This window comes from Marmota monax, unplaced genomic scaffold (assembly GCF_021218885.2).
Source record: "Marmota monax isolate L192 unplaced genomic scaffold, Marmota_monax_Labrador192_F-V1.1 WCK01_AAM20220418_F8-fsc00125, whole genome shotgun sequence".
In the NCBI taxonomy this organism is placed as follows: Eukaryota; Metazoa; Chordata; class Mammalia; order Rodentia; family Sciuridae; genus Marmota; species Marmota monax.
In genome coordinates this window covers 1,585,346-1,612,370 of record NW_026695235.1, presented here as the reverse complement: position 1 = coordinate 1,612,370, position 27,025 = coordinate 1,585,346, and the positions used below count along the sequence as shown (strand labels likewise).

General features: G+C 43.1%; 1 protein-coding gene across 7 annotated transcripts in view; it reads left to right on the top strand.

The window, feature by feature from the left end:
• Tiam1 (TIAM Rac1 associated GEF 1) overlaps positions 1-27,025 on the top strand; it is a 360,672-nt gene that overhangs the window by 320,700 nt on the left and 12,947 nt on the right. For 6 of the 7 annotated variants that reach the window (XM_046439109.2, XM_058577281.1, XM_046439110.2 and 3 more), the window contains 7 exons: positions 8,268-8,447; positions 9,190-9,258; positions 10,126-10,251; positions 13,564-13,672; positions 17,630-17,809; positions 17,890-18,008; positions 23,670-23,778. In XM_046439109.2, the coding sequence (XP_046295065.1) occupies positions 8,268-8,447; positions 9,190-9,258; positions 10,126-10,251; positions 13,564-13,672; positions 17,630-17,809; positions 17,890-18,008; positions 23,670-23,778 (892 nt within the window). Of the gene's footprint in view, positions 1-657; positions 2,356-8,267; positions 8,448-9,189; positions 9,259-10,125; positions 10,252-13,563; positions 13,673-17,629; positions 17,810-17,889; positions 18,009-23,669; positions 23,779-27,025 lie in introns of those variants that run through there. The other variant, XM_046439111.2, reaches the window with a different exon arrangement.

Sequence of the window (27,025 nt, the reverse complement as noted above, 5' to 3'; positions counted from 1 at the left end):
CACACACATACACACACATTTTTGCCTTATGCTTACTAGACAAGCACTGTTTGACTGAGCTATATTCCCAGCCCTAAATATGCTATTTTCAATTTCTAATTGCACTTTGGAAAACACCTCTTTTTCCTAAACATTTATTTTTGAGTACTTTTTAACTTGGATCATTTTACCTCACTCTAATAGCTCAGTGTTCTCATTCCCCTGTGGATTTTGAGAAATTGTTTCCATTTTAAATATAGTGAGTCATGAAATCTCAAACAGAGTCTTCTGTAATAGAAGCTTCTAGCAGTGCAGAGGAAGGAAGAGGCTCCAGGCTTTGAAGCCTGGCCCCGTGTGTCTCTGACTGCATGGTCCCTCTGGGAGCAGGGGGTCCAAAGCAGGGACAGGGATGTTCCCAGGTTTCTCTATCAAATCTCACAATGGGCTTTCTGAAAAACAGAATTTCCTCAAAACTATTGGCAACAAGTTTTTTTTTTTTGGGGGGGGGGGGCTGGATGTTTTGAAACCATCTCTTCCCACTCCTCTCTGCTTTGTTAACTAAAACAGCCTTTTCAGTCTCATTTAGAATATTTGAAAGCAAAAAACTTTGTATTGTACCAGCAGATCTTGGTGCCCAGGTCGTACTGCATATTATTAATAATAAATAAGAAGTCATGCTAATTTAACATTTTGTATACATGAAACTCTATTCCATATTATCTCATCCTCTCAACATACCTAAGAGTCATACTCTATTTTTCCTGTTTTGCAGAGAATACTAGAGCAGAGAGGTTAAATGACTTGCTAAGAGTCACACAGCTTTGTGCTGGCAAAACAGGATACGACCCAGTTTGGCTCCAGGTCTTGTATTATTAATGGTCAAAACTCACTTCTGGCCTGATTGTTAAAGTCTGGTATTAAATACATGCTTCATTAAAGACAGGATTAATTAATTAGTGGTGCTTGAAGTCAGTTGGGTACATAGCCATGAACCACTTAATATTTCTGGATGTCTTTTTCATGCTTTAAAATTAGAGCAAGCAGAGGTCCTAAGTCTCTTGTTTAAGGTTAAATGTTTTTGTGGCATCTCCTATATAACATGGGATTTTTTTTTTTCTGAGAATAGACTGCAAAGTCATTTTTCAGCTGTATCTTGCATTTGTAGGGTGCAGAGATATAATTAAATAACTAGGAACACGTAATCAGTTTTTATCCTGGCTGACTATATCAGGCTGTTATTTGGTGGTGGTTTAATATTTTTGCTTATCTTGTCAGTGGGCTGCTTTTCACAGCCTTGGGCAGGATAAAGAGAAAGCGTGTTGGAGTTCTTTGTAGTTCTCAAGTTTCTGGAGTAGCAGTTTTTGCTACATGTGACCTTTTGGAGTTGAGCAAGTAGATAATTGTGTGCTTGTTGTCCAGAGGTGGTGGCACTGGAATGTCACTGCCACAGGCTGAGGGTGGGGCTGTCACAAGGCAGGGCAGTCTGGTAGCCTTTCATCTGGTGACTGTGGGTGACAGCCTCCAACGCCTCTAGCCACTGGCTGCTCATTGTCCTGTCCCCAGTTTCTAATGGAAAACCCTTGTTTCTGGAGCTGAGTGCTCCTCAGCTCAGGTCCTGGTAATTCTGGGTCATGCATTCCAGGCCCCAGCAGCTGTGACCTTGCTCTCCAAGTAGGAAATGTATTGGAATTGTTTTCAGGACATTCCCATTCAGAACGACTTCTTCTTTCTTTTAAATTGCTCACATTGCTCTTATCTCTGAAATGTGGGCTCTCACAACCAGGCATTAGCACCAACTGTGAAGCCTGCACTGTTAAGGAAAGTCATTTCCAGTGTCCTGCCTGCTACTGACCACGTCTGAGCTGGGCAGGTTTAATATCTTCGTGCAGCGCAGGATGCTGGCCAATCAGCTCATCTCCGGCTGCAGGGTAGAGGCGCTCGCGTCCTGGGGAGGCTTCTGTGCTTTGTTCTCACGTCTGTTTTGGCTGTCCCTATCTGGACCTTTGTTGTCTCGCCAATAGAAATCAAAGCATGACTTCTCCGGCACCAGTCAGCCTTTGACAGCCTCCCAGAAGGCAGGATGGGGAGCAGGTGCCGCGTGGGGGTTGCTGTCTCAGTCCCCATCCTCATGTTTTCACAGCAGAACCAGTCTGGGATAGCCTCGTGAGAGGATGCTCTCCGTGGCGCTGTAATGCATTTGGTGCTTTCTGTGTATTTTAAGAAACTTCTGTTTCCCTGCTAAACACACGGGGTGGTCGAGTTGATTACCATGAGAATCTATCCCTGATGCTGTCTGCTCTGTGGAAAGTAAAGCGCAAGCCCAGGATCGAAGACAGTGACAAGTCTGGTGACTCTGTGTATCGGACACTTCGTCTGGTGAGCGCCTTTGCTGTTTCAATTCTTTCTAGCCTTGTTTAAGGTACGACTCTCTGGTGGATTTGTTTTCCAATCCAAATGTCTCATTTTCCTGTGTTTTATGCTTTGGCTCTAAGGCCCCTCCTGTTGACAAAGAAGATATATTATAGCAGTTTGAAGAGGGTGGGGGGTCAGCAGTTAGCATGCAGTTGAGTTTGCATTTATCTGTTCTTTCATAATTAAAGAGCAGAAAGGCTGTTTTTAAAATTGGTGTTATTTTACTAGTTGTCAATGGAAGTGTCCTGTTCTTTTGGTTGTTGAGACTTTAAGCTTATTTTGTGTTAGATGCACAAAGCCTCCCCTATCCTGACCTCAGGACCGGAAACTGGGAAGGCTGAGTGGTCGATCGGCAAGCAGCTTGGAAGGGTGTTCAACTTGCCTCCTTCTATAAAGCTTTCAGTGTTTTGGGCTTTACTTCTGCTGATTTGAGAAGGAGGTGGATAGAGAAAGATTGGCTCAAGGAATGTGTTAACAGTTGAACATTAACTGGCCTGTTTCAAGATCAGTTCCTAGAGTAAATTCTACCTCAAAGAGAAAATGTAGTGGTTCATGGCAAGGGAGAATTTAACAAAACCCAATTAGACCTTTTAATAGCTTATTGTTAACATCGGTCTGTTGAGGCTGTGTCGCTTAATGAAGTTAACTTTGACAACGGGTATGTCTGACTTGCACAAATAAGTCTTCATCCTTGGTAGTTGTTTCTTCTTTGAAGTTTGTTCAAAAAGAGATTTAAAAAAAAAAAGATGATAGAGAACTATCATCATGATACACTGTATGTATCATGGGCTCCAAAATCATGGAATCAGCGCTCTGGTGTTTGTCCCCAAAAAACGCTTAAATAAAGGCTGTAAGATTTTAGGCCACTCTGGCCCCTTTTAAATCTGTGGGATGTGTTAAATCGGCCAGAGAACACTTTTAGAACTCAGCTCCTCTGGAAGCAGAAACTGCTTTGGTGGTTGCATAACGGAAAGCTTGAATGCTAGGTCGCTTGAGTTGACAGTGTCCTGAAGAGTCTGCCCCCCCCCCCCTTGTACTTTCTTTTCATCTTCCACAGGAGGAAAGAGATGTTATAAACACTGAGCTTTGCTCTGGCCTCAGTAAAGTGGCCCATTTCCTCCTGCCATTGTGCTGGCTCTCTGTGGGCTGGGTCATCTTCGTCCTCATGATGGAGAGCTCGGCTACCCTCTCAAACGCCTGTAGTGTTCTTTGGTTTCCAGGGTGACTGATGACAGTCCTCCAGTGGAGAGCGGCCTGTGCTTTCCTACTGAGACACCCTCACCATCTTCCTCTTGCCAGAGGCCTCAGTTCTTGCCCCAGAGCCAGGAGGCCTGGCTTGCCGAGCAGTTCTGGGGCTCCCACTGAGACCGCCTTTCTGGGTGCTTGCAGGTCCTGTGCTTGTGTGTGAGTGACAGGGTCTCCACCTAACCCCCAGTGGAGGAGCAGGGCTGAGCACTGCCTCAGCCCCACCTCGTGCCGCATCCTGGCTGAGCTACGATGAGAAAGTCCTGATGGGTTTTGACCTAAATTAGAAGTTGGGCCCCAGCAATGGGGATGGACAGCAGATTTAAAAGTGAAGCCCTGCATTCCATACTTCCTTCCAAGGATATTTTTGGGGTAGCATTTTAATAAAACACAGTTCTCAAACTTTATGACATGCTTTTAAATTAATTCTTTCCAAGCAGAAATTTAAGAATCTTGTAATTAAAAACCCCTTAAGCCAGCTGCCATGGCACACGCCTGTAATCTCAGCAGCTCAGGTGGCTGAGGCAGGAGGAAGACAATTTCAAAGACAGCCTGAGCCACTTAGGGAGGCCCTCAGCAACTTAGCAAGACCTTTTCCTAATCAATCAATCAATCAATGGGCTGGGGATGTGGCTCAGTGGTTAAGCACACCAGGTTTAACCCCTGGTACCAAAAATAAATAAATGATTTTTAAAAAAAAAAACCCTTAATATTTATATGTATTATGAATTGTAATCCCATGGTACTTTTTGTTCTTTATTCAAACAACATGAAATTGACAGTAAACAGGTTACATTCATTTGGACTCAGTTCCTTGGGCTATACCTGAAAGTTTGTACCTTGAATCAGTGAGCAGAGTTTCCAGTGGGGAAATGGCTTTGTCCCTGTTCAACTTGAGACCACCCAGCTAAATCTCAGAGGGTTAGCCATGTGTCTAATGAGGAAGGGATACCTGAGACTCTGAACTGGGAAGAGAACCCTAGGGGGTTCTTAGATGTCCCCTGGATGCTAAAGGTGTGGCAGTCTCCCCTTATTTGTGGGAAACTCACTCCAAGATCCCCAGTGGACAGTACTAAACCCTCTATATGCTGTTTTTCCTACATATACATATCTGCGGTTAAGTTTAATTTGTAAACTAGGCACAATAAGAGATTAACAACAACAAATAATACATTAAAACAAATAACATATAAAGTGTAATTTGCTATAATAAAAGTTACTTGAGTGCGGCTTCTCCCTCCTGAGAGAGTCGAGGCAGTTGTTAATGTTTTTAGAGTGTGGGTACCTGAAACCTCAGGAAGGGACACTGCAGATAAAGGAGGGCTGCCATGTCTCCTAAGGTAATCTAGGACTTGGGAGGGTATGACAGGAGAAAGATGAGTAGCCAGGCTGTTTGGGGGTGCAAAAATGAACCCTGGCCCACATGCCGCCAGCCTCAGCTCTGTTTAAACTAAGGACTCCCCAACCCCGAGGGGTGAAATTGGCCCAGGGGACAAGTCATCTGCCCTGCTCCTGCTCGTAAAAATGGAAATCTCAAAGTTTTTATGGTGTGACAAGAAACAAAAACCTAGAAACCCCCACCCATGCTTTCTGTCATTTTTCCAGGATATGCTCGAGAGTGGTAAGGAGTCACTGGGGTGGTGTTACCCAATACAGATTCTTGTTCCTACCTAGGACTGTTTATAAATAACTAGCTGGTTCTGAGAGCAGGCAGGAAATTTCACTCTGTGGCCAGTGGATGGAGCAGGGGCGCTCACTCTAAAGCACCTTCTCCCTGTGCAGCCCTGGGATCTGGGTTTTTTCTGGAAGGGGAGTGAAGCCGGTGTGGTGCATGCTGTCATCAGAGTTTTTCATGAAAAGGGAGATTTTTAAGAATCAGGGTACTGCCTCCTCTTTTCTTCCCTAATTTGGGCGTGATGGGATCTGTCCTGGCTGGTGTATTCTTTATCATTATAATGAGATTATTGCAAGTTAAGGTCCTTTGGAGTGTCAACAAGGTGTCAAAGTTCCCCTCTGTGATAGCCCAGTGGTGATAGTTGGAAGAATGCAGTTATCCTCATCCGTCTTTAACTTTTGCAAGAGGACAACAGGCTATCAGGAATTTGGGGATTCAGGCTGGTGACTATGTGAATTGGAGGCACAGAGGGAAGAATCTTTTGGAATTTTCTACCATGGCAGCGCCCTTGCTTTAACTTTTGCCTTTGGTGAAGGGAGATACTTCATATAAAATGCGGAAACACAGATCTCGTGGGGATGGTTTGTCTAAGTGATAGGATTGCTAATGGGACTACAGTGTTGCTGCATTTCTCATGGGGAGTAGGTTAGTGAATTATGTGGAGGACAGACAGCTGTAGAGGGACTATTTGGAAAAGCATTGTGGGAATAGGAGTGCCAGTTGTACATGGGTTGTATCTAGTTTCTTTGCTGGGTACCACATCAAAGCAGCAGAGGAGAGTTGGGTCAGATGGGGACAGGGCATCTGGTTGTTAGCTGTGATCCTGCTGTCATGGGATTTTTCATTTCTGTGGGCATATTTTCTCCCCTCATTATTATTTATGGTGGTGCTTATTATAGTCACCGTTGGATCATTGGAAAACACTTGAACCTTTTGTTAACATGGATATATATATTTCTTCTTTTTTTAAGATAAAGTCCTATTTGACTACATGTTAAATGACATTGAATTAGTAAAATTTTATCATAACTAAATAAAACTGGGTGGTTTATTTCTACTGAAAAGCCTTGATTAAAAACACATAGTCTTTTTGTTGTTGTTGTTTTTAAATAGAGTTATATCTTAAGATAGAGTTCACATACTGTAAATAGTGGAGCCCATTTTGGTGTATTTTTCCAGTCACCTGAGGGAAGATTCCCTGTGGGGATATTCACTGTCAAACACAATTCCATGGAGAACACTGAGTGGTGTGGTTGGCAGGTGACTTACACTTCTGGCTTGTGAGACCAGGGTTGGTGGGAGCAGCACATCAGCTGCAGCAGTTACTAGCAAATGAGAATAATGGTTATGTGGGTTTGGATCTGGTTCCACTCCTCTGTGGACACTGCTGCTAATGCATCCTTGTTAGTTTTCCCTGTTTTGTTCTGTCTGTATTCTGGTTTGCATATGCTAATGAGGGAATGGCCTCCTACTGTTACCTGCCTTCCTCTGTGTTTAAAAATTGCCCTTGGAATGCACGTGGATGCTCATGTTCTTCCTGGGTGATAGAGAAGGAATTCTTTACCTGCACCCTTCTTTGCAGGGAATGTGTGCTTTGTACCTAGGGTTGAATTAGCCAGTAGAAGCAGCATGGAGAAGTACAGAGGGCAGCTGCTGCCCTCAAGGAGGCATCCATCCAACATAGAATGGTGCATTTGGACAAATAGACTAGTTTTGTGCTTCAAAATAGCTTCTGGGGCAATAGCTGCGCACCCACTGCAGAGATTCTGATTAAAATGATTCTGAGGGTGCACCTGGCAGGGGGATGCCTGAGAGCTCCCCAGGTTACCCCAGTGTCCTCCAAAGGGGAGAATGGCTGCCCACACTGGTTTTGCAGCAGCCCAGTCTTAGAACTGTTTTGTATCACTAGACAGGTTGGAATTTCAGAATCCTAAACTTCAACTTGATAACAAAATCTTGCACAGACTTTACCTGAATCATTACCTTCTGCGGTTGGGGACTGGAGAACGGGATCTGCCACCGAGATCTGTGTGGGGTGGTGGTACCTTTCTGCCTTTGGAGAATCTAGAGAGATAGAGAGAAACATATTTTTCTTTTTTTAATGGATGGGTATCTGCCTTAAACTAGAGTCGCCTCAGAGCCAGTTTTTAATGGAGATGGGAAGAAATTGTTTTCCAACATTGTAAAGTAAGCAGATTGTGTAATGAAGTGAGTCTGGTAATTAATTGAATTGTATATTGTGTGAGTTGTGGATAACTTCTATGTCTCCTGATTTATCAGCTTCTTATGGAATGGTTAAGATCTCAGGCTTTGGGGGCTGGAGTTGTAGCTTAGTGGTAGAATGCTTGCCTAGCGTGCATGAAGCACTGGGTTCCATCTTTGGCACCACTCTAAAAATAAATTAAATAAAGGTATTTTTAAAAAAAAAGAAAGAAAAAAAGATCGCAGGCTTTGGGTTGACAGTGTAGTTCAGTGATTGAGCACTTTACTAGCATGCCAGACCCAGGTCTCAGTTCATAGTCCCAGCACCCCTTCCCCATCACCCGCAAATCATACAGGTTTCTAAAACAGACACACTGGTTCAAATCCCAGCTTTTCCACTTACTAGCTGTGTCATCTCAGATGAGTTACTTAACCTCTCTGGGCCTTCTTTTTTCCAGCTGTTAAATTGGAATGAATGATAATAGCCCTTGCCCATCAGGTGGGAAGATTAAGTGCATCAGATCAGTGTGTGACCTGCCGTGACCACTCAATATATGTTAGCCCTTGTTGTTATGGTTCTTTTCAGCGATCCATGTGCTCTTGTGTATGTGGAGCTATTTGGGAAATGAGATGTAATTCATATGTGACAGTTCGTTAACCAGGAAGAAACGCCTCCAGGAGGGACAGGTTCCAGGCGAGGCTCTCGAACGAAGGCTAACTGCATCTGCTTTGCTTTCTCCATTCTGCTCTGAAGAGCACAGAACAGGTGGCCGCGTTTTGCCGCAGTTTGCATGAGATGAACCCTTCAGACCCCAGCCCGTCTCCTCAGGACACCACGGGGCCTCAGCTGGCCACCATGAGGCAGCTGTCAGATGCGGATAAACTGCGCAAGGTGATCTGCGAGCTCTTGGAGACGGAGCGCACCTACGTGAAAGTATGTCCTGCCCTCCCTCCTCCTCTTCAGAGAATGGAATCGGGGTGTCTGGGGTGTCTGCGCCGCCCTGGAGGGATGAGGTGCAACTGGAGCATTGGAACCGTCCCTTGGAATTTGGCCTTTATTCTGAATGTTGAGATGCCCGTTGAGTTTTAAGGAAGTATATCAATTCTTACAGCAATTTACTTATATATATAGTTGATTACCCAAGAAAGGTTATGTTAGTGCATATGACCCTTCTGACCTTTCTAAACGTATTGCACAGCTAATACTACAACGGAATTTAGTCTTTCCAAAATTTGAGGGCATCATCTTCAGAGTCAAATATTTGAGTCCTGGTAGAAGGGTTCAGGTCTGTTTTCTTTATATTCACACTTTCTGACGTTCCTTTGCATTCCCCATGTGAAAGCAGTGTGATCTGTTTTTAGTTATCTGCATTTTAATCTTTAATGAAATCAGGAATTAGCAAATTATGGCCCTTTGGCCAAATGCAGCCTGCTGCCTGTTTTTGCATATCAAGTTTTATTGGAGCCATGCTCACGTCTTCACATGTCATTCATGCCTGTTCTCGGGGTACAATGTTAGTTACAGCAGAGATCATGGCTGACAGAAGAGCTTGGCTTATTCCTGAGTTCGTGGACCTTAATCACTATCATGTCAGCATTTGGAACATCATCTGTTTTTCTCCTCTATGTTCTTTACACTTTTAAATGTGCTAATTAGGTGTCCTTTCAACTTTTAGGACTTAAACTGTCTTATGGAAAGATACCTGAAACCTCTTCAAAAGGAGACTTTTCTCACCCAAGATGAGGTATGGTGAAAATCCTGTTAACTTGATGGAGCGTCTCACTGTAGATTGACTTGCCAATAAAGAGGAAGGAACAGGGAACCCACACAGTACTCAAAGCATTTTGAATTCATTTAGCTGTAATAGCTGGATCAAATATTGCCTGTTAACGTTGGCTTGCACTTGGAGGGTAAGGAGCTGCCGTAGCCTCTGGTAGTAGTGAAAAATACCAATGGTCAGTCTTGTTCAAATGCAAGAACCACATCTGGAGACTAACCAGTGGAAATGTTAATGAACACTATCAAGGCCTATTTCCACTATAAAATGGCCTTGAGGCTCACCTGTGGGAGTGCCTCCAGCCAACACCAAGGTCCCACAGGTGGGAAAATAGGAAGTTGGGGTAAATCCAGATGGAAGTTGATAGAAAGAATTAAAGGCAAGTTAGCCTTGGTGCTGTTTTCAGTGCCTGTTTTACATAGACTTGGAGCAATGATTTGGGTGCTGTCTCGAATACCTGTTTAACATAGATTTGCTCCGTGCTGTACCCAGAACCATATATAAACTCCTAAGCTAGCACACCAAAATGGGTTTTTCTTCCATCAGGCCCCCTCCTGCATGATGGGAGTTTTCTCTTCTAGCTTAAATAAATCCTACTCCATTACTATTCCCTTCTGTGTTGTCTGTGGATTTTATTCTTCAAAATTTGCAAGACAAGAACCCAGAAGGAAATTGGCAAAGCAAGGAATCTAGTCTTACCTCAAAACTTCAATATCTGTGGGGTCGTTGTTCTAATTGCTAAGTGTCCATAGAAAAACTTTGTGATAGGATACAAAAGAAGTTTATGAACTTTTGCAGATCAAATTCTATATTTTTATTTTTAAAATTTTTCAGCTTGACGTGCTCTTTGGAAATTTAACCGAAATGGTAGAGTTTCAAGTAGAATTCCTTAAAACCCTAGAAGATGGAGTGAGACTGGTACCTGATTTGGAAAAGCTTGAGAAAGTCGACCAGTTTAAGGTCAGTCACAACCTTGAATAGCGCAAAGCTGCCTGTTCTTGCCTTGGGTGGGTTATCTTCCGGATCGGGTTGAGCCTTGGTTGCAGGGGCTTTATGGTCTCTTTGGTCAGCTCTGGTGCTCATGGTGTTCCTCAAGGGAGTGGGAGGGGAACCAGGTTATCTTGCAAGTCTGGCTGAGGGAGGACTGATACCATCTACTAGTGTTCATTGTTCAGCTGCTGCATTCACTTGGAAGATGTACCAACCTTAACCTTTTGTTTTGTTTATGAGGAAGTCTTTCAAACATTAGCTGTTAGCAAATTAAAATCACACCTCTGGTCTCCCGGTAAACAAATTAAATTATCCTGTTCTGGGAAGCTTTGCGGAATAGAGATGCTATCATTATGCGGGAGGAAGTAGATCTTCAGCACACAGTGTCCTGGCAGCCTTAATGAGGATTGATGACTAGTGCCTTAGTAAGGATGCTCAGAGCTCATTTCCTCTTTCCTGGCTGGTCCTACTTTATTGCAGAGGTCTCCCTCTTATGCTAAGCCTCAGTTTACAAAATTCCACTGATGCATGTATTGGCTTCTGTGTTATCTTTATATACTTTTAAAGAACAGATTAATTGAGGCATAATGCACTGCATGTAATTAAAGCATACAGTTGATGACCCAGTTCACACACACACCTGTGACATCATCGACACAGTCAGGACCATGGACATAGTCAGGATCCCTCAAAGCCTCTTCCTGCCTTGTGGTTTCTCTCTCCTGCCTCTCACCTCCACCCACCCACAGCACCATGCTCTGCTTCCTGTTTCTAAGGTAGGTTCAAATCAGTTTGATGAAGTTTCCACTTGGGAGTTTGCAGTGTACCTCGCCTATGAGAGGCCTCCTGAAGTGCCACAGAGGAGCACATGTAGTCTGGTGCGCAGATGTGGTCTGGTGTATATATGTTCCCATCTGCGTACTCTGTGTCCCCTGAGATCAAAATTTTTTTTAGTATTTGAAATTATTTTATCTAAATAGCTGCAGAATTCAAACATTGCTAACTGCTTAGCTTTTTGTGTTTTTCTAAATTAGAACATTATTATACACAGTAGTTGGATTCATTTTGACAAAATCATGCATGAATAGAATTTGATTTCAATCCCTTTTCCCCCGTCTTTCCCACCCCTCCTCCCTCCCCCATTCTCTCTCCTCTACCGATTTTCCTTTTGCTTATTTGTTCATTTATTTTTGATTGGTACTCTCTACATGTATATAGAGGTGAAATTCTCCATGGTATATTTGTATGGGCTTATAATGTGATTTTGGTAAATTAATCCATATTTCTGCCCATTTTTTGTCCTCCCTCCTTCCTCACACTCAATCTCCTTCTTCTGCTCTACTGATCTGCCCTGCAGTTTTGTAATACTGAGTTTGATTTTTAAGACTAGAAGGATAAAGGAAAACCTTAACATTGTATCTGTGGTTACTGTGTAGTCAGCGCTTTGTAAATATTAAGTTAAACAAAGGGCTTTAGTGTGGCCGAGGGGAGGCATTATGGGAGAGCGTTTCTCCCATGGCTTGTCTTATTTAACTCTTGGGCCTGGCTGGGAGGATATCTTCAGAGCCAGGTGGCTCCTGCTGGCACTGTAAGCACATGGGCTCCAAAAGTAAAGGAGGAAAAGTAGAACACATAGGAAAAGAACTTAGGCCTCTGATTACCAACTGTGCCCATCATGTGTGGTTTACAGTAAACTTTATTTTCTGTCCAGAGACTATCAAAACTCTCTCTGCATTGTGCATTAGATAAAGTGCACATCGGGAGCTCAGTTTATCACTCAGATTCAAAACCCTTATCCTTTGCTTGGAACCCAACTTTTAATTCTAATCCTAAAGGAACAAAGCCTCTTTCTGAGAAGATGAGATCAGTGTGAAACATGGAGGATATTTTTCTGTGACTCATTTATTCATTTATTTATATGAAATGTGTATGATGAAAAGCATCCCACCCCAGTTATATTCAAGTCCCCATAGGGAAGGCCACCATGGTCTCCATTCTGCAGGGATGCCTGAAGGCTGAGAGATGACACCTCATTTCAAAGTGGAGCTCTGTTCTTGCCCAGATTCCTTATGTTCTTGCCTGCTCCCTGCTGGTGGGGAGGGTGGTTTTGGAGAAGGGGTGGTGGTGATCAGGGAAATGTGTTTCCTGCTTTGGGAGGTGTGAGCCTTTCCTACCTTGGTTTAGTTTGTCATTTCTATTTATTTATTTGTTCTAAATATATATATATATATATATATATATATATATATATATATATATATATATATATGACAGCAGAATACATTTTGATTCATTGTACACAATTGTAGCACAACTTTTCATTTATTTAGTTGTACACGATGTAGCGTTGCACCGTACGTGCAGTCATGCATGTACCTAGGGTAACATCCATCTCATTCCACCATCTTTCCTGCCCCCACCCCCCTTCCCTACCCCTCCCTCACCTTTGCCCAATCACAGTTACTCCATTTTCCCCATGTCCTTTCTCCATTATGGATCAGCATCCACTTATCAGAGAGAACATTCGGCCTTTGGTTTGGGGGATTGGCTTACTTTGCTTAGCATGATAGTTTCCAACTCCATTCATTTATCTGCAAATGCCATAATTTTTTTGGAGGGCATATAGATTGCTTCCACAGTTTAGATACTGTGAATTGAGCTGCTATAAACATTGATGTGACTGTGTTACTATAGTATGCTGATTTTATGTTATGTTGAGTATAGACAGAGAACTGGGATAGCTGGATCAAATGGTGGTTCCATTCCAAGTTTTCCAAGGAATCTCCATACTGCTTTCCAGATTAGTTGCACCAATTTGCAGTCCCACCAGCAATGTATGAGTGTGCCTTTTCCCCCACATCCTTGCCAACACTTATTTGGTTTGTCATTTCCTTCTCCCAACAGGAGCTCTTAAGAGAATTCAGATTTCTGCCTTTTCCAAACATCATTCGTGTGTGTGTGTGTGTGTGTGTGTGTGTAATTTGGCATTAACATTGAAACATCCTAGATAGCCCATTAAAAGATACAGCCCTTGAAAACCAGGGACATCTCCACTGTAAAAATGGAGAAGACGGAATCCAACACCTCTCGCACACATTTGTGAGCCCACTCACTTTTCCTCACAGTCAATGTTAGGACAACCATGAGCAAAGAGAGCTGTGGTGGGTGGGTGTGGCGCTGATTTGGGGAGGGCTGGGCAGCTGTGAGCTCCTGCTGTGTCCTGCCAATGTGTCCAAATGAAGAAGAAAATGAACCAGTTGCCCTTTTTCTCGTTAAATACAGAAAGTGCTGTTCTCTCTGGGGGGATCCTTTCTGTACTACGCAGACCGCTTCAAACTCTACAGTGCCTTCTGTGCCAGCCACACAAAAGTCCCCAAGGTCCTGGTGAAAGGTAAGGCCTCTAAGTACCAGGCGGAAGGCAAGTGTGTCAGCTGCTAAGTTACATGTGTCTGTCTGACTTGCTTGGTGGCTTCTAGAAATCTAAGTCATTGATCTGCCAGGTAGACATTCCAACAAGCCCCAGATACAGGTATTGAGAATTGAAATACATTCCTGAATTCACCATTTTATCCATTTTTTGATAATGAAAGTTTGACGTATCCATTTTTGGGCTGGAATAATGGGTCATCTTGCAGTTACGTAAAAACATGGGGAGTTTTAAAACCCCTACTTTATTCCGATGTTTCATTAACTTCTGTTACAACCTACCACACTTTGTATGCCCTTTTGTGGAATTTCATCTTCCCTTCCCCTGCTTATGCCCCGAGGAGTGTGGTAACAGCTACGGACACCACTGCCAAGGTTGTTTCATGAAAACTGCTAGTTGCAGTTACTTTTGCACAGAACAAAGCAGTCTTTATAGTGACAAGATATTTTTCCTTTCCTTCTTCCTTTGTTTTTATGGTGCTGTGGCAGGCAACCTATGCTGAGCTGTCACCCTTCCCCAGGAGTTTTTCTTGAAATTGTTTTGAGAAGATGAAACATCCTTCAGGTCTTAGGAAGTAGTTTTGCTTCTCTAGTCAGTGCTTGGAGGTTGGCAATTGGTAAAAAATTGATCTTGAAAAAAAGACTAGATGTCCCTACCCTGGGAAGAACAGGAAGTTAGAGAAATAGAAGTTAGTTAACAGGTTAAAAAACACAGTTAGATAGGAGGAATAAGTTCTAGAATTCTCTAGCACAATAGGCTATATAGAGAATATAGTTAATAATATGTGCTTCAAAAGAACCAGAGGGGAGGGGCTGCGGTTGTGGCTCAGTGGTAGAGCCCTCGCCTAGCACATGTGAGGCACTGGGTTCCATCCTCAGCGCCACATTAAAATAAATAAATAAAATGAAGGTATTGTGTTCATCTACAACTATATATATATGTACATATATACATATATATATATATTTAAAAAGAATCGGAGGAGATAATTTTGAAACAAATGATAAATATTTGAGGTGATGGATATACTAAGGACTCTGGATCATCATGGATTGTGTACATGTATGGAAATATCACACTGTACTTATGAAATGTAGTCATTATGTATCCACTTAAAAATGCCACCTCCATTGAATGAAAAGGTTTTCACAAGCCAATGTAATACATAATGTATACGAATTTTCCATTAATATTAATAAAGATTCACGCCCACACCCAAAATGTATTAAACATTTCCTTGGTAAGCACTAGAGTTGAGCGGAGGTTTAGTTTCAAAGAATCTCTGGAAATCAGCTTGCTATTCTACTTAGCAGTTTGCTGTGGCTGCCAAGTAAACATCTGCTAATCAGGTCCCTGGATATATAAATAATTTCCATGTGTCGTGCTTAGATTTGTTGCCAAAGACAACTAGCTGAACTTAATCTAAAACCTATTATAGGAAATATTAATACAACACAGGCCTCTGAATTGGAAAAGAGCCCGCCCCAGGTAATGACACCTGTCATCGGGGGTGGACTGTGCAGTGGGTTCCAGCATGTTTTGTCATGCTGTCTGATCTTTACTGTGTTTTAACACAGGCCCCGTTGGTCATGTAGATCTGTGTGTATGTGTTTCTTTTAATACTTTTATTAATTGCTAACTGTTGTCAGATTATTAAAGTAACTGTTTTGAAGAGCTTTACCCATTATGTTCCTTCAAGCAGTTAATGTTTTTTTTTTAATCACTTAATTAGATTAAATTCCGCCCTCCCGGATTTTTCTTAATTCAGTAACATTATCTTTTGCACCTGAAAAATATTATACTGTCATTTAAACTAGAACAGTGGGCATGACCTACATTGTTCTATTTGCCAAATTGGCAGAGAAGATGAAGAGAGCTCTTAGAGAATCAGGGTGCACCAGGGACTCCCAGCCGGGTTGGAGGGAGTGGCGCTCCTGCAGACCACGCTGCCTTCCTCTGATGTGAAGTGGATGTCATGGGTTAGAGACCCACGGCCGCATTCAGGACTTGAGGATTTGGGGAGTGTTAATGGGATGTGTGCATGTGTGGGGTGCTTCCTAGGCTTCTCCTAGACCTGGTTGAAGACTTGGGATGGCCCAGGGGAGCCATAGCTTCCCCATGTGTCGGCTCTGCACCTGGCCTAGCTTCCCTGGCACCTAGGCCACTGGGGTCACTCACCTCTAGTGTCCTTTTTCTTTAGGGATTTCTTTGAAATTTCTGAACCTCTGGAGTATGATTCCTCTTAATAGGATTTAAAGGGATGAAAAGACTATGATCTTGAGAGATCTTCCCCCATGATTTTTTCTGTTTTTCTGAACTGAGTAAAGACAGAGGAGTCACTTTACAACTTAAGGATGACCTTTGCAGTATCTTTGGTCTTAGGGCATACTCCTCACCACTGGGGATGGAAATGCATTTGTGTGTGTGTGGGGGGGGGGGTGTGAATTTATTTCAAAATTATATGCCCACCGAGTTTTTTAAAGTCATTATTCATTTATTCAAGAATGGAGTTCCTCTGATTTGCCAGGTGCTATTGTGAAAATATTGAATCCCTGGAGTGCTGTATCTAATTTCTGATGGCAGAAGTCACCCAGATGAATATGCAGGAGCTGAGTGGGAAGAAGGAACAGGCTCAGATGTTGATTGTATTTGTTTACGGTTCATCATAAAGGGTGTAACTCGGGAGCAGACAAGTGGAAGAAACACTCAGGGAAGGGTGTGGGGGAAGGGACTGGACCCCTGGGCTCCCGCTCAAGGCGGACCACCCTCCCAGCACCTCCAGGTATTCCCCAGCCTGGACGTTCCATACATCCACTATTAAGTCATTTGCACATCTTGTCCCTCTTCTGGGAAAAGTGATCCAGAGTGTCAGAGCCTCAGAGAAAGCTTAGGAAGTTTTTCCTCCCACACATTATTTTTCACCCAGAAGGCACGGCCATGTTTCCTCATCATCTAGAGGCACGTGCCTCCCGCCCTATTGGGGCCCCCCTGCAGGGGCTCCCTAACTGGGACTTTTGTGAAAGGGGGGTTGGTGAGAAAGTGCTGCCTGAGCTCCTCAGGCCGGACCCCACCCTAGGGAGCAGTAGCTGAGAGCTGCTCTGGCTTTGGACAGGGCAGCCTGCTCCCCCCCCCTCCCCCCGGCTGGAGCCCGCCTTGTGAAGGAGTTGCTACCAGCCGCTGGGTGCTGGAGAGCTTAGAAACCCCGGGAAGGAGTGTTTAAAATACAGCTCTTATTATTGTCCAGGCCTGGTGATGCCCAGAGTTCAGATGATTGTCACAGCTTGTCACCACAGTTCCCAGGAGAGGGGCTGCTCCTGCCGCGCAGGGCCACCTGGGGAAGCACCATGGTGGTCAGGAGGCAGAGGAGTGAGGGCAAAATGTGGGCAAGAACCTTCACTGTGGCTTCTGAGGGCAGGAGCAGGGAGGTTTAGTGTTGCTGGCTCTGGTGCGTGATAGATACCCAGCTGTGTGCTACCTGCCCCTGGGGTGATGAGGGCAGGGAACAGTGGTCCAGAGTGTCAGAGCCTCGTAGAAGAGGTGGCCATGGGGTGGGGTCGGGTGGGGGACCCTGACTGCTGCTTGTAGGCAAGCATCTTCTGAAACTGGCTGGTCCTGGGAGGAGCATCCTTCCCAGGGTCTGTAAGGGACCAAATGCCAAAACAGCACAAATAGACACACTTAAGGAGAAAATCTAGGAGTCTGGGATCTACAAACTGTGATCCTTTGAACTCTTTGGCATCCCCCCATAAATTCATAAACAGTCAGACTGCCCGGCCCGTCCAGGGGTCTGAGCCGCGCTCTTCCACCCTCTTCCTGTTGCCCTGTCTCTATTCCGTCCTGGGATGAGATCAAGTGAGTGGAATGCAGAGAAGGGAGTCCCCTAGGCGACCCCCCTGACAGCCTGTGTTTAAACCCTTCCAGCCAAGACGGACACGGCGTTCAAGGCGTTCCTGGACATCCAGAACCCACGGCAGCAGCACTCGTCCACGCTCGAGTCATACCTCATCAAGCCCATCCAGAGGATCCTCAAGTACCCACTTCTGCTCAAGGAGCTGTTTGCTCTGACGGACGCCGACAGCGAGGAGCACTACCACCTGGACGGTGAGCGCACTGCAGGCCTCCCCGCTGGGCTCCAGGGGCACGCTGAGCAGCCCTTCATGTCACGACCTGTGTTCTTGCAGTGGCCATCAAGACAATGAACAAGGTCGCCAGTCATATCAACGAAATGCAGAAGATCCACGAGGAATTCGGGGCCGTGTTTGACCAGCTGATTGCCGAGCAGACTGGTGAGAAGAAAGAGGTGAGGAGCCCGTCTGTGGAGCCAGGCTCAGGTCCGCTGCTCTCCTTTTAATGAGCTGTTAGTTGTAAGTACAGGGCGGACACTGTTTATGTTGGTGGAACTCTTGCCCCATGTCCAAGGCTACATCGTGAGATGTTTTTCCTCCACTGGACTCTCTTAATATAAGAAACGTGTTCTTATTGCTTACCTCTTCCCCTTTTGGAGCTCTGGTTTTATTCTGTGCTAAGTGTGCAAATGAACTTTCATTACCCAAATCTGAGCTGTTTTAAGTACCATTAAAGGCCGAGGCGCTGTCCTCAGAGATCAGAATAACATCTGGCTCGTAGTCAGTGCTAGACAAACGTTTGTCGAATGAATGCAAGTTTTCAATGATTCTAAAATCATTGAAAAAAGATTAGAAAAGCTTAGCATAAACTGAAAGCTGTCCCCAAGTCATTGAAAGGGACTTACATGGGGGAAAAACGCAGATAATATGGAGATGAATTATAGGGATAGGATACATAATGACACCCATCATCTCTGATGGAGCAGTCTCTGTTCCAGATTCAAGTGGAGCAGTGAATTCAGGTTTGCTTTCCTCCTTAAAAATAAAAATTAAAAAGGAGAAGAAAAGCTAGGAGAAACACCCTTGCTGTGATGAGGAGATTGTTTAGACTATACTAGAGAAGACACCTTCCCTTCAGAGACACAAAAGGCCATTATCTAAGTTGATTTTTATGTCCTCAGGGAAACAGAACAAGTTTTCAGATTGTTTAAAGGTAACATTGACAAAGAGGCAAAATTGTGATATCTTAAAGAAATGAAAATAGTAAACACACTAAAATATTTAATTTACTCACCAGATGTGAGCCATCTGGGCAGGTGCTCTGAAAACTCTCTGGCAAAGTCAGAGACCACCAATGATATCTGGAGAAGTGATTTGTGTCTGCAGTGAATTGTAGATGGAAGGAAGCTCTGCTTTCCACGGCGGGGGGGGGGGGGGGGGGGGGGAACCGGGCCAGCACCAGACTGGACAGATTTACATGTCTATTCCCTGTGCCTTGTAAGAGTTGCAAAGGCACCACACGGGTTGGAATTGGAGAGCCCAGGGAGAGCTGCAGACATTCAGTTTTCAAGTAAACACAGTTTTTCCCCTCATTTCCCTTCATGAGCAGAACATGAGAATGTCCTCAACCCTATCCCGCAGATAACTTAATCCATCAGAGATAGAAAAAAATGGATATGGCTACTCTGAAATTAGTTCCCACTTTAAAAAAAAACAAAACATTTATAATAAGGAAAAAAAAATCCTGATTAAAGAAAAGGGTAAAACATAGGAAAAGGCAAGAAACCTCTCTATATTCTGAAAACATGGAATTTACCACTTTCAATGTTTAGGTGTTTGATTTATATATATATGATATATATATATATATATATATATATATATATATATATATATATATATATATATAAAATCATACATATATGATTTAATGTATATTTAATATATATTGATTTAAATATTTATATACATATGTACACATACTTATTTCGAAAGTAATTTTAATATCTTTTTTATATTGAGTACGGAATTTTCATGTTAATTTTTGTGTGATTGAGCAATATACTTAATTCCTCCTGGTAGGCAATTTTCTTGGCTTCTTTTGTTGACTTGTATGAATAATATTACAGACACTTTTGATTCCTCCCTCTCCCTATATTTCAAGATTTTTTTTCGTGTGTGTGTGTGTGTATTTGTTGTTTTTCATTCTGACAGAAGCACATTTTACTGTGTCACAGAAATGAACGTTTCAGTAGACTTTGTTATATTTTCATTATGTGCTAAATTAATGGATTTCAGTGACCTTTGCAGCAAATGACGGCGTTGCTAAGAAGTAGCTGATAGGGATAGTGGATTGCAAAGAATATAAGGAAACAAAGATGAATACACTCAGAAGTCAGAGACGGTGAAAGGGAATATGGCTTAGTTCATGTGAAACCGGAGGACCTTTGAAATGAAACTCTGACAATCAAGTAAGAAATCTGTCCAGCACAGAACAAAGAGACACAGTGCTATACAAAGCATTTCCTATGGAACTGAGATTATAAATAGAAATGAGCCAAAGATGGAAGGAGGGACCTTGACTAGATGCCAGTATTAAAGAGCAGAAAAATTGCATATTGGTATCCGAAGGTCCAAAGCCCAGAAAAAAAGTAAAGCTTGGAAAAGATATCAAAAGAGAGCAACAAAAGACTGTTTTAGCAACATAAAATGAACAAGCAGGCAAGAGGCCCACAGTGTGAACTGATTACCCAAAGGCTACTGATTACCGGAGGGGTACAACTAAAGTCCCCTTTTATTTCCTTTTTCTCCATTGAGGAAAATGGTCTTCAAACTGGAAAGGATACAATGACCTTGACTCTATAGGAATAAAACCTGGGAGAAATAATCCTGGGGCCTAGTGTGGTCTGCCCAGATCATTGACAAGTCCACACCGCCACTTGCAGCAGTGTATGGAGCAACTATGGAGACTTAGGTAGGCGGTTGTGGAGGTACACAGGTTATGTTCTGAGTCTCACAAAGGTGGTTTCGGATCCTTGCAGTTCCCTTTTAACAGCAGCATCCGGTAAAACATAGAATGGGTTCTTGCTGGTAACTGCAGGCTTATGTTGAAATGGTGGCATTCCACAGGGACCTGAATTCTGTCTTTAGCTCTCCTTGGGATATCTCTGAAGGCAAATATGTTCACAGAAAGTAGCCATCAAGGAAATATTTTGTGCTGAATCTGGATCTTCAATCTTCTACCCCTATGATACCATCTGGGGAGTTGGGCTGGACCCCTTGGAGCATCCCTGGGTAGGAGGAAGAAGAAGCCAAGAGGGCATTTTCCCTTAGACGGCCTCAAGCAACCTGCCTCAGCAGGTCATCCCAGTCCTTGTGAGGCAAGGGCCTTCCTTCCAGCAGAACCCACTCTTGGATCTTTGGAGGAAGATTTTGAAGGGACCAGTGAATGCCCAAGGAGGAAGCTGTTGGCCAGACCCAGTGTCCCTGACACTGACCGTCCTTAGAGTTGCCACGTAGAAACTTGTCAAGAGAAAAGCCTGGTGCCCAGGGGCTCTACAGCCCATTTTTTCCTGTGTAACAACCAAAATTTCAGTGGTTCACTGCAACAAATAAATGTCTCATGTGAGAGTGTGGGTCAGCTGAGTTTCTCCTGGTGCATGCCAAGGCTTCAGGCTCAGGTGTGCTGCTGGTTCCTTCCAGGATCCAGGTGGAAGTAGCCATAGCTGTCTTGGGCAGGTCCTTTCCATGGCTAGAAAGTAGATGCTCACGAGGGTTGGTGGGAACTTGTGCCAAATCCACTGCCTGCCCCAAATAGCATGGCCATGCCCAAACTCCTATGGGTTGGGATGTACACTCCCCTCTGCCTTAGATCATTGACAAGTCCTGTGTACATAACCTGTGTACCTCCACAACCGCCTACCTAAGTCTCCATAGTTGCTCCATACACTGCTGCAAGTGGCGGTGTGGACTTGTCTTAGAAAATCATATGGCCAAGGATGCTAATGTAATATGATTCTGTTGGAGGAAGTAGAGTTTGGACCATCTACCACAATGACTTTAATTGCTTTTGAAGGCTGTGGCTCAGGTAGTGCCCAAGAATTTGATTTATGTATGTAACTGTTCTTCCATGTGGGGCTGGGGGATTCAGAATGAGCAGAGACTATATAGTTCCCCGTTAGCTAATAATATCCTGTGATTTTTTTTTTACTTGTTACTTCATATCTATAAATGAAGTAATATGATAGCTTACATTTTTTAACTTTTGATGTGCCAATATTCATATGACTCAGCAATAATTACAGTAATTATTATAATCCCCATTAGGGGAGGCAGTGATATCCCTGTATTCTCTACCAGTGGAGCGAATACATCTACATCGTCAGCACTGTAGCAGGTTTGGTGGCTTGAGAAGGGAATGCAAACTACATTGGTGGAGGGATTCCAGGTAGCTGCTGTGTATGCAGTGAGATCATAAACAGCAACACAAATGAGAGCCATTTGTCCCGAGGAGTTCAACTCCGAGGTTCAGATGTTTGAAATGTTGCCTTGGTGATGATGGCATTTTAGCTTGATATTTATGAACTCAGAGAGTAGAAGTGAGAGGCTAGTGGGAAGGCATATTAGAAAAAGGACTTCCAGACAATTGGTGGCATTTACAAATAGGATGAACTATGTACTGTGATTGTTATAAAGTCTTATCTGCTGGTGTATCTGTGATGATGTTGCCGAGAGTAACCCCACAATGGGGAGGGGGTTGGGATTTTGATAGGTTTGTAAATGGACCAATGACTCCAGTGGGAAAGCTAGGTACATCACAGCAGTCCCCTCTTCCCCATGGAGGATATGCTCCCAAACCCCCAGATACACTGTTTTTTCCTCTACATATATATGTTTTTTTGAGAACTCACCTTTATAGTTAAAGAAAACACTTTATATCTTTTCTTTGGCATATCCAAATTGTCAGTATCACTACTTTTGTGCTTTGTGGCCATTATTAAGCAAAAATAAGTGTTTTTTGAACAAAATCCCTGTAATATCATAACAGTTGATCTTAAAAATAAGGTGGCTACCAAGTGACTAAAAGGTGGGTAGTGCATACAGTGTGGATGCACTGGATAATTCATGTCCCAGGAAGGAAAGAGAAGAATAGTATAGGATTTCATCACACTACTCAGAACAACACCCAATTTAAAATTTACAAATTATTTATTACTGGAATTTTCCACATAATACTTTCAGATCTTGGTTCACCATGGGGAACTGATACTATTGAAAGTGAAACTAAGAGAAGGAGGGACTACTGTATTGTGAAGTGTAAACACTGGCTACCATTGGGCTCTGTGGGTCAATATGTCTAGATGACTCTACAACCAGAAGCACTTGTCTGTTTAAAGGAAGAAAAAGCAACAATAAAATTGTATAAATGCATTCTGTATGTTTCTTTAGTAATCAGAGGATTCAATTTGGACTTCTAAGATTAATTAAAGCAATTTTTATTATAACTTGATTATATTTTTTGTATTTCAAACATGGAAGAACATAACAATACTAAAACTTGGCATTAGAAGAGTAAACTAGATACTATAATATCCACAGCCCATTGCTTCAAGTACAGATGTGTTTATTGAGACAATAACAACTCATGTGTATTTTTAAAATGTGATCTGTCATTTTTATATGCTAATTCACTTTTTAAAATAACTTAATTTAAATTTATAAGTAAAAATTGTCCTGGATATTATTCAATGTCTGACAGAGGGTGATGTCCTGAACAACACATCTTAGGTCGAAACTATCCATGATACATCTGATTAACTCACCAGTAAGCTCATCGTAAAGTTGAAAAACCCATGCTTAACTTAAACTATGATAAGGAGGGGACCATCTGTGTGTGTGTGTGTGTGTACACATATGTATGCATACTTGTTGTTTTGCTGTATAGAAACACTGTGGAATGGCCACATCAAGCTATTGAACTTATGGATTACCTCACATACTTACAGAAATGTTTTAGGAAAATGTTCTCATGAAGTAAAATTGACACCAGCCTCCCATATTTTAAAACTTCATGAAAATCTGAGCATTGATCACACCACCCTGTCTCTGATTTGCAGGTTGCAGATCTGAGCATGGGGGACCTTCTCTTGCACACCACTGTCATCTGGCTAAACCCACCGGCGTCTCTTGGGAAGTGGAAAAAGGAGCCAGAATTGGCAGCTTTTGGTATGTATCAGAAGAGGTTTTGGAGGATGGGTAAAGGCTAGCTTATTTTTCAAAGCAACGCTCTTTCTTTTCTAAGACATGATTGATTAAAATAAAGCTAATTTCAGTATAAAATTGGTCTTCCTGCTGCTCCAGCTGCCAGTCTTTCACAAATAGTAAATTAAACCTTCCAGTTAAATATGTACGGTGTAGTGGCCGCTCAGCTGTGGGGGCTGGTGATCATGGCAGTGTCCAAGTCTATCTCAGATGTAAACACACAAACAGGAAAAGGATTTTATTTTTTTCTGTTTGCTGCTGGTCCAAGTATCTTTTCAAGATAATGGTGTGTGAGGGTGCTTCTCAGCTGGGTGTTACTGTAGCTTGATCGGTGGTGAGGTTCTGCACAGTGACATTGTCATTAATGCAAACAGACCTGTTTGTGAATGATTTATTTTTAACAAGCTATATTTTTAATGAACTAGTTCAGATGAATGCATGTGGTACAATTAGAGATCTCATGTGATTGTACTGTATTAATATGCTTTTTGAGAGAGAGAAAAAATTATGGGATGGTGCACTTGGAATTATGCATGATTCCGGAAATACAGCCTGTGTTTGCAGTGTAGGTGTGAGTGTGGCTGTTGCAGGGTTGTTCTTGAGCACAAAACCATCCACAGCTCATGCTTTTGTCTTACATTGTATTTTTTCCCAGCTTCCCTCTAGAAGATTCAAGGGTAGGAAATTAGCATCTACCATTCTCTTACACTATTTTTCTGGGCTGAGGGGAGGGGACATTGCTTACTGCTATTGCTCTTTGTTTCTGTTTTTTTTGTGTGTATGTGTGTGTGTTTGTGTGTGTATGTGTGTGACTAAAGATTGAATTCAGGGCAATTCTACCACCTCTACCACTGAACCATCCCTAGCCCTTTTTAATTTTTTATCATTTGTGATCCTTCTGCCTCATCCTTCCAGGGAGCTGGGATTACAGGCGTGTGCCACCTTGCTTACTATTTTTATATGAAGTCTTTTTTCCCCTCTCCGTAATGTGAACAGGGTATTCCCATATGGAACATCCTGGTGGTATTAAATCAGAGCATTTAATTTAAAAAGTCATTGGAATTCCTATTTAGATCCACTTAGCCTTCATTGAGAAATTAGTGATATTCCTAAAATTTCACAGGAGTAGCTGTTGATGACATTTCATTAAAGAACAACAAAACGGTACATAGTATGCTGAGAAAATGTGACCAGCTAGAGCATATGGAGTATTGGGAGTGTTTCAACAAGTTGGCCATTTGGGGGGCGGGGGGGGGGGCAGTAGTATTTACTTCCCTCCCCTGCAGGTTCACCACTTGTATTTTTTATTATGTGACGGCTTCTTGGAGAAGGCCGGGGTCTCTGAAGTTTCTTACTGTGTCATTGCATGACCCAAACCTCTTCTTGTCTCTGATATAGGGCTACAAGCTAGCAGTTCCAGAGTTCAGCATTTGAATATTTCATGACTTGTCCCCTAGATTTTTACAGATTTCATGTAATTAGAAATAAACAGATTTAGAATAAGAAAATAATTTGAGTGGGAGTAAGTTAGGATCCACAAAATTTTTTATTTGTTTGGGGCCATAGAATAAATTTTAAACTTCAGGGCCATGAGTCCACGTGCTTTGCCACTGTAGCCAAAAGCAGGCTACAGACAATAAAATGAATGAGAAGCTCTTGGTGGCCATTTCTGTGCACATGGCCTCAGGGTCTTCATTTGCCAAACCACGGTTTAAATGCCAGTTTTTGAAATGCCAGTTCGGAGGGGGACTTTGGGTGCCACTCAGTGTCCTCTGCTCCCTGGAGGCAGGTGTTGGTTGCTGATCTAGGAAGGTGGGCCACCGTACCCGGTGCCTCCTGTATCCCCAGCCCCCGTGCACCCCCTGATGGCACACTTTGGGGTCACAGGGGTAAAGGCTGTGGAAGGCTGCGTGATGAGAGGCAAGCTGATCATTATTCAGGGTCTTCTCCAGAGCCACAGTAAAGGATTAAAATTGGGATTATGAGGGCGACTGACTGAAGTCACCATAATGAGCTTATTTACGGATAGGTCATAAATGAGGTCGTTAAAGGTGTCAGCTTTGACAGTTCTGATGTGATTTCAAGGAGCAAAAGCAGAACTAAAGGAGCCTTAGAAATGGGTTTTGAAGTAGGGAAGAGAGGCCGGGAGAGAAGTAGGTTAGTTACCATCAGTCAGACCGCTTTCAGGTTGAAATGTGGTTGCTTTTTGTTTGGGTTTAAACCTCTAATCTCAGGAAGTAGGACAGCTTTCTTCTGAAACTGACATGGGCTAGCTGTCGCCCCAGACCCTGTTTTACTCAGAATGGTGAATGGGGACTGAATGTTAATGATCATTACCTTAATAAAATAAAAACAGCTGGGCACGGTGGCACCTGCCTGTAATCCCAGCGGCTTGGAAGTCTGAGTCAGGAGATCGTAAGTTTGAGACCAGCTTGGGCAAATTAGCGAGACTCTTGTCTCAAAATAAAATTTAAAAAGGGCTGGGAGTGCAGCTCAGTGGTAAGGCGCTTGCCTAATATGTAAAGTCCTAGGTTCGATCCTCTAGTACTGCCAACACTAACAAAAAACAAACCACCCCCTCCCACATACATATCTTATGTAGGCTTCTGAGGTGTGTTAGGTATTTAACATTTAAGGCACAGAGAAGGAGCTTTAGGCTGACAAGGGTGTCTTGCAGTCAAGGCCGTATCTAAAGGAATCAGGCAACATCATTAAGGAGGAGTAGGAGGTATTGGTGGTTCCAGCCAGGTGGAGGCTCACTTTCTTGCTCTCTTGCTGTGATCCATGATGGTCAAGGTCAAGATAACTTGAGGCAGGTACATGAGCCTTCTTAGAGCAAATCACAACATTGAGCTGTGGTCCCAATAACCTGAGAGACTATGTTCACTGGATTTTATCTCCTGTAGTGGAGGTCAGTCACCTTAAGGGGACCCAACTGTCCTGGCCACCATGATTTCTGAAGGCTTCATGGTAGTTACCAAGGGTCTGGGGTTGCTGATGCTCAGCTGCTATGCAGAGCTGCTGTGGTCCCCTTAGGTCAGTAAGAACCTCTGGAAGGAAACCTTCAAGCCTCTTCTGAGAACCTTGAGATGCTAAGAGGGGTGACAGGCTGGAGCACTCTAGACCCATGGTGGCCTTGAGGTCTTGGCAGCTCAAGGCTTATTTCTCTGCAGTTGACCTGACCTGAGTGTGATGGAAAATGAGCCAGATG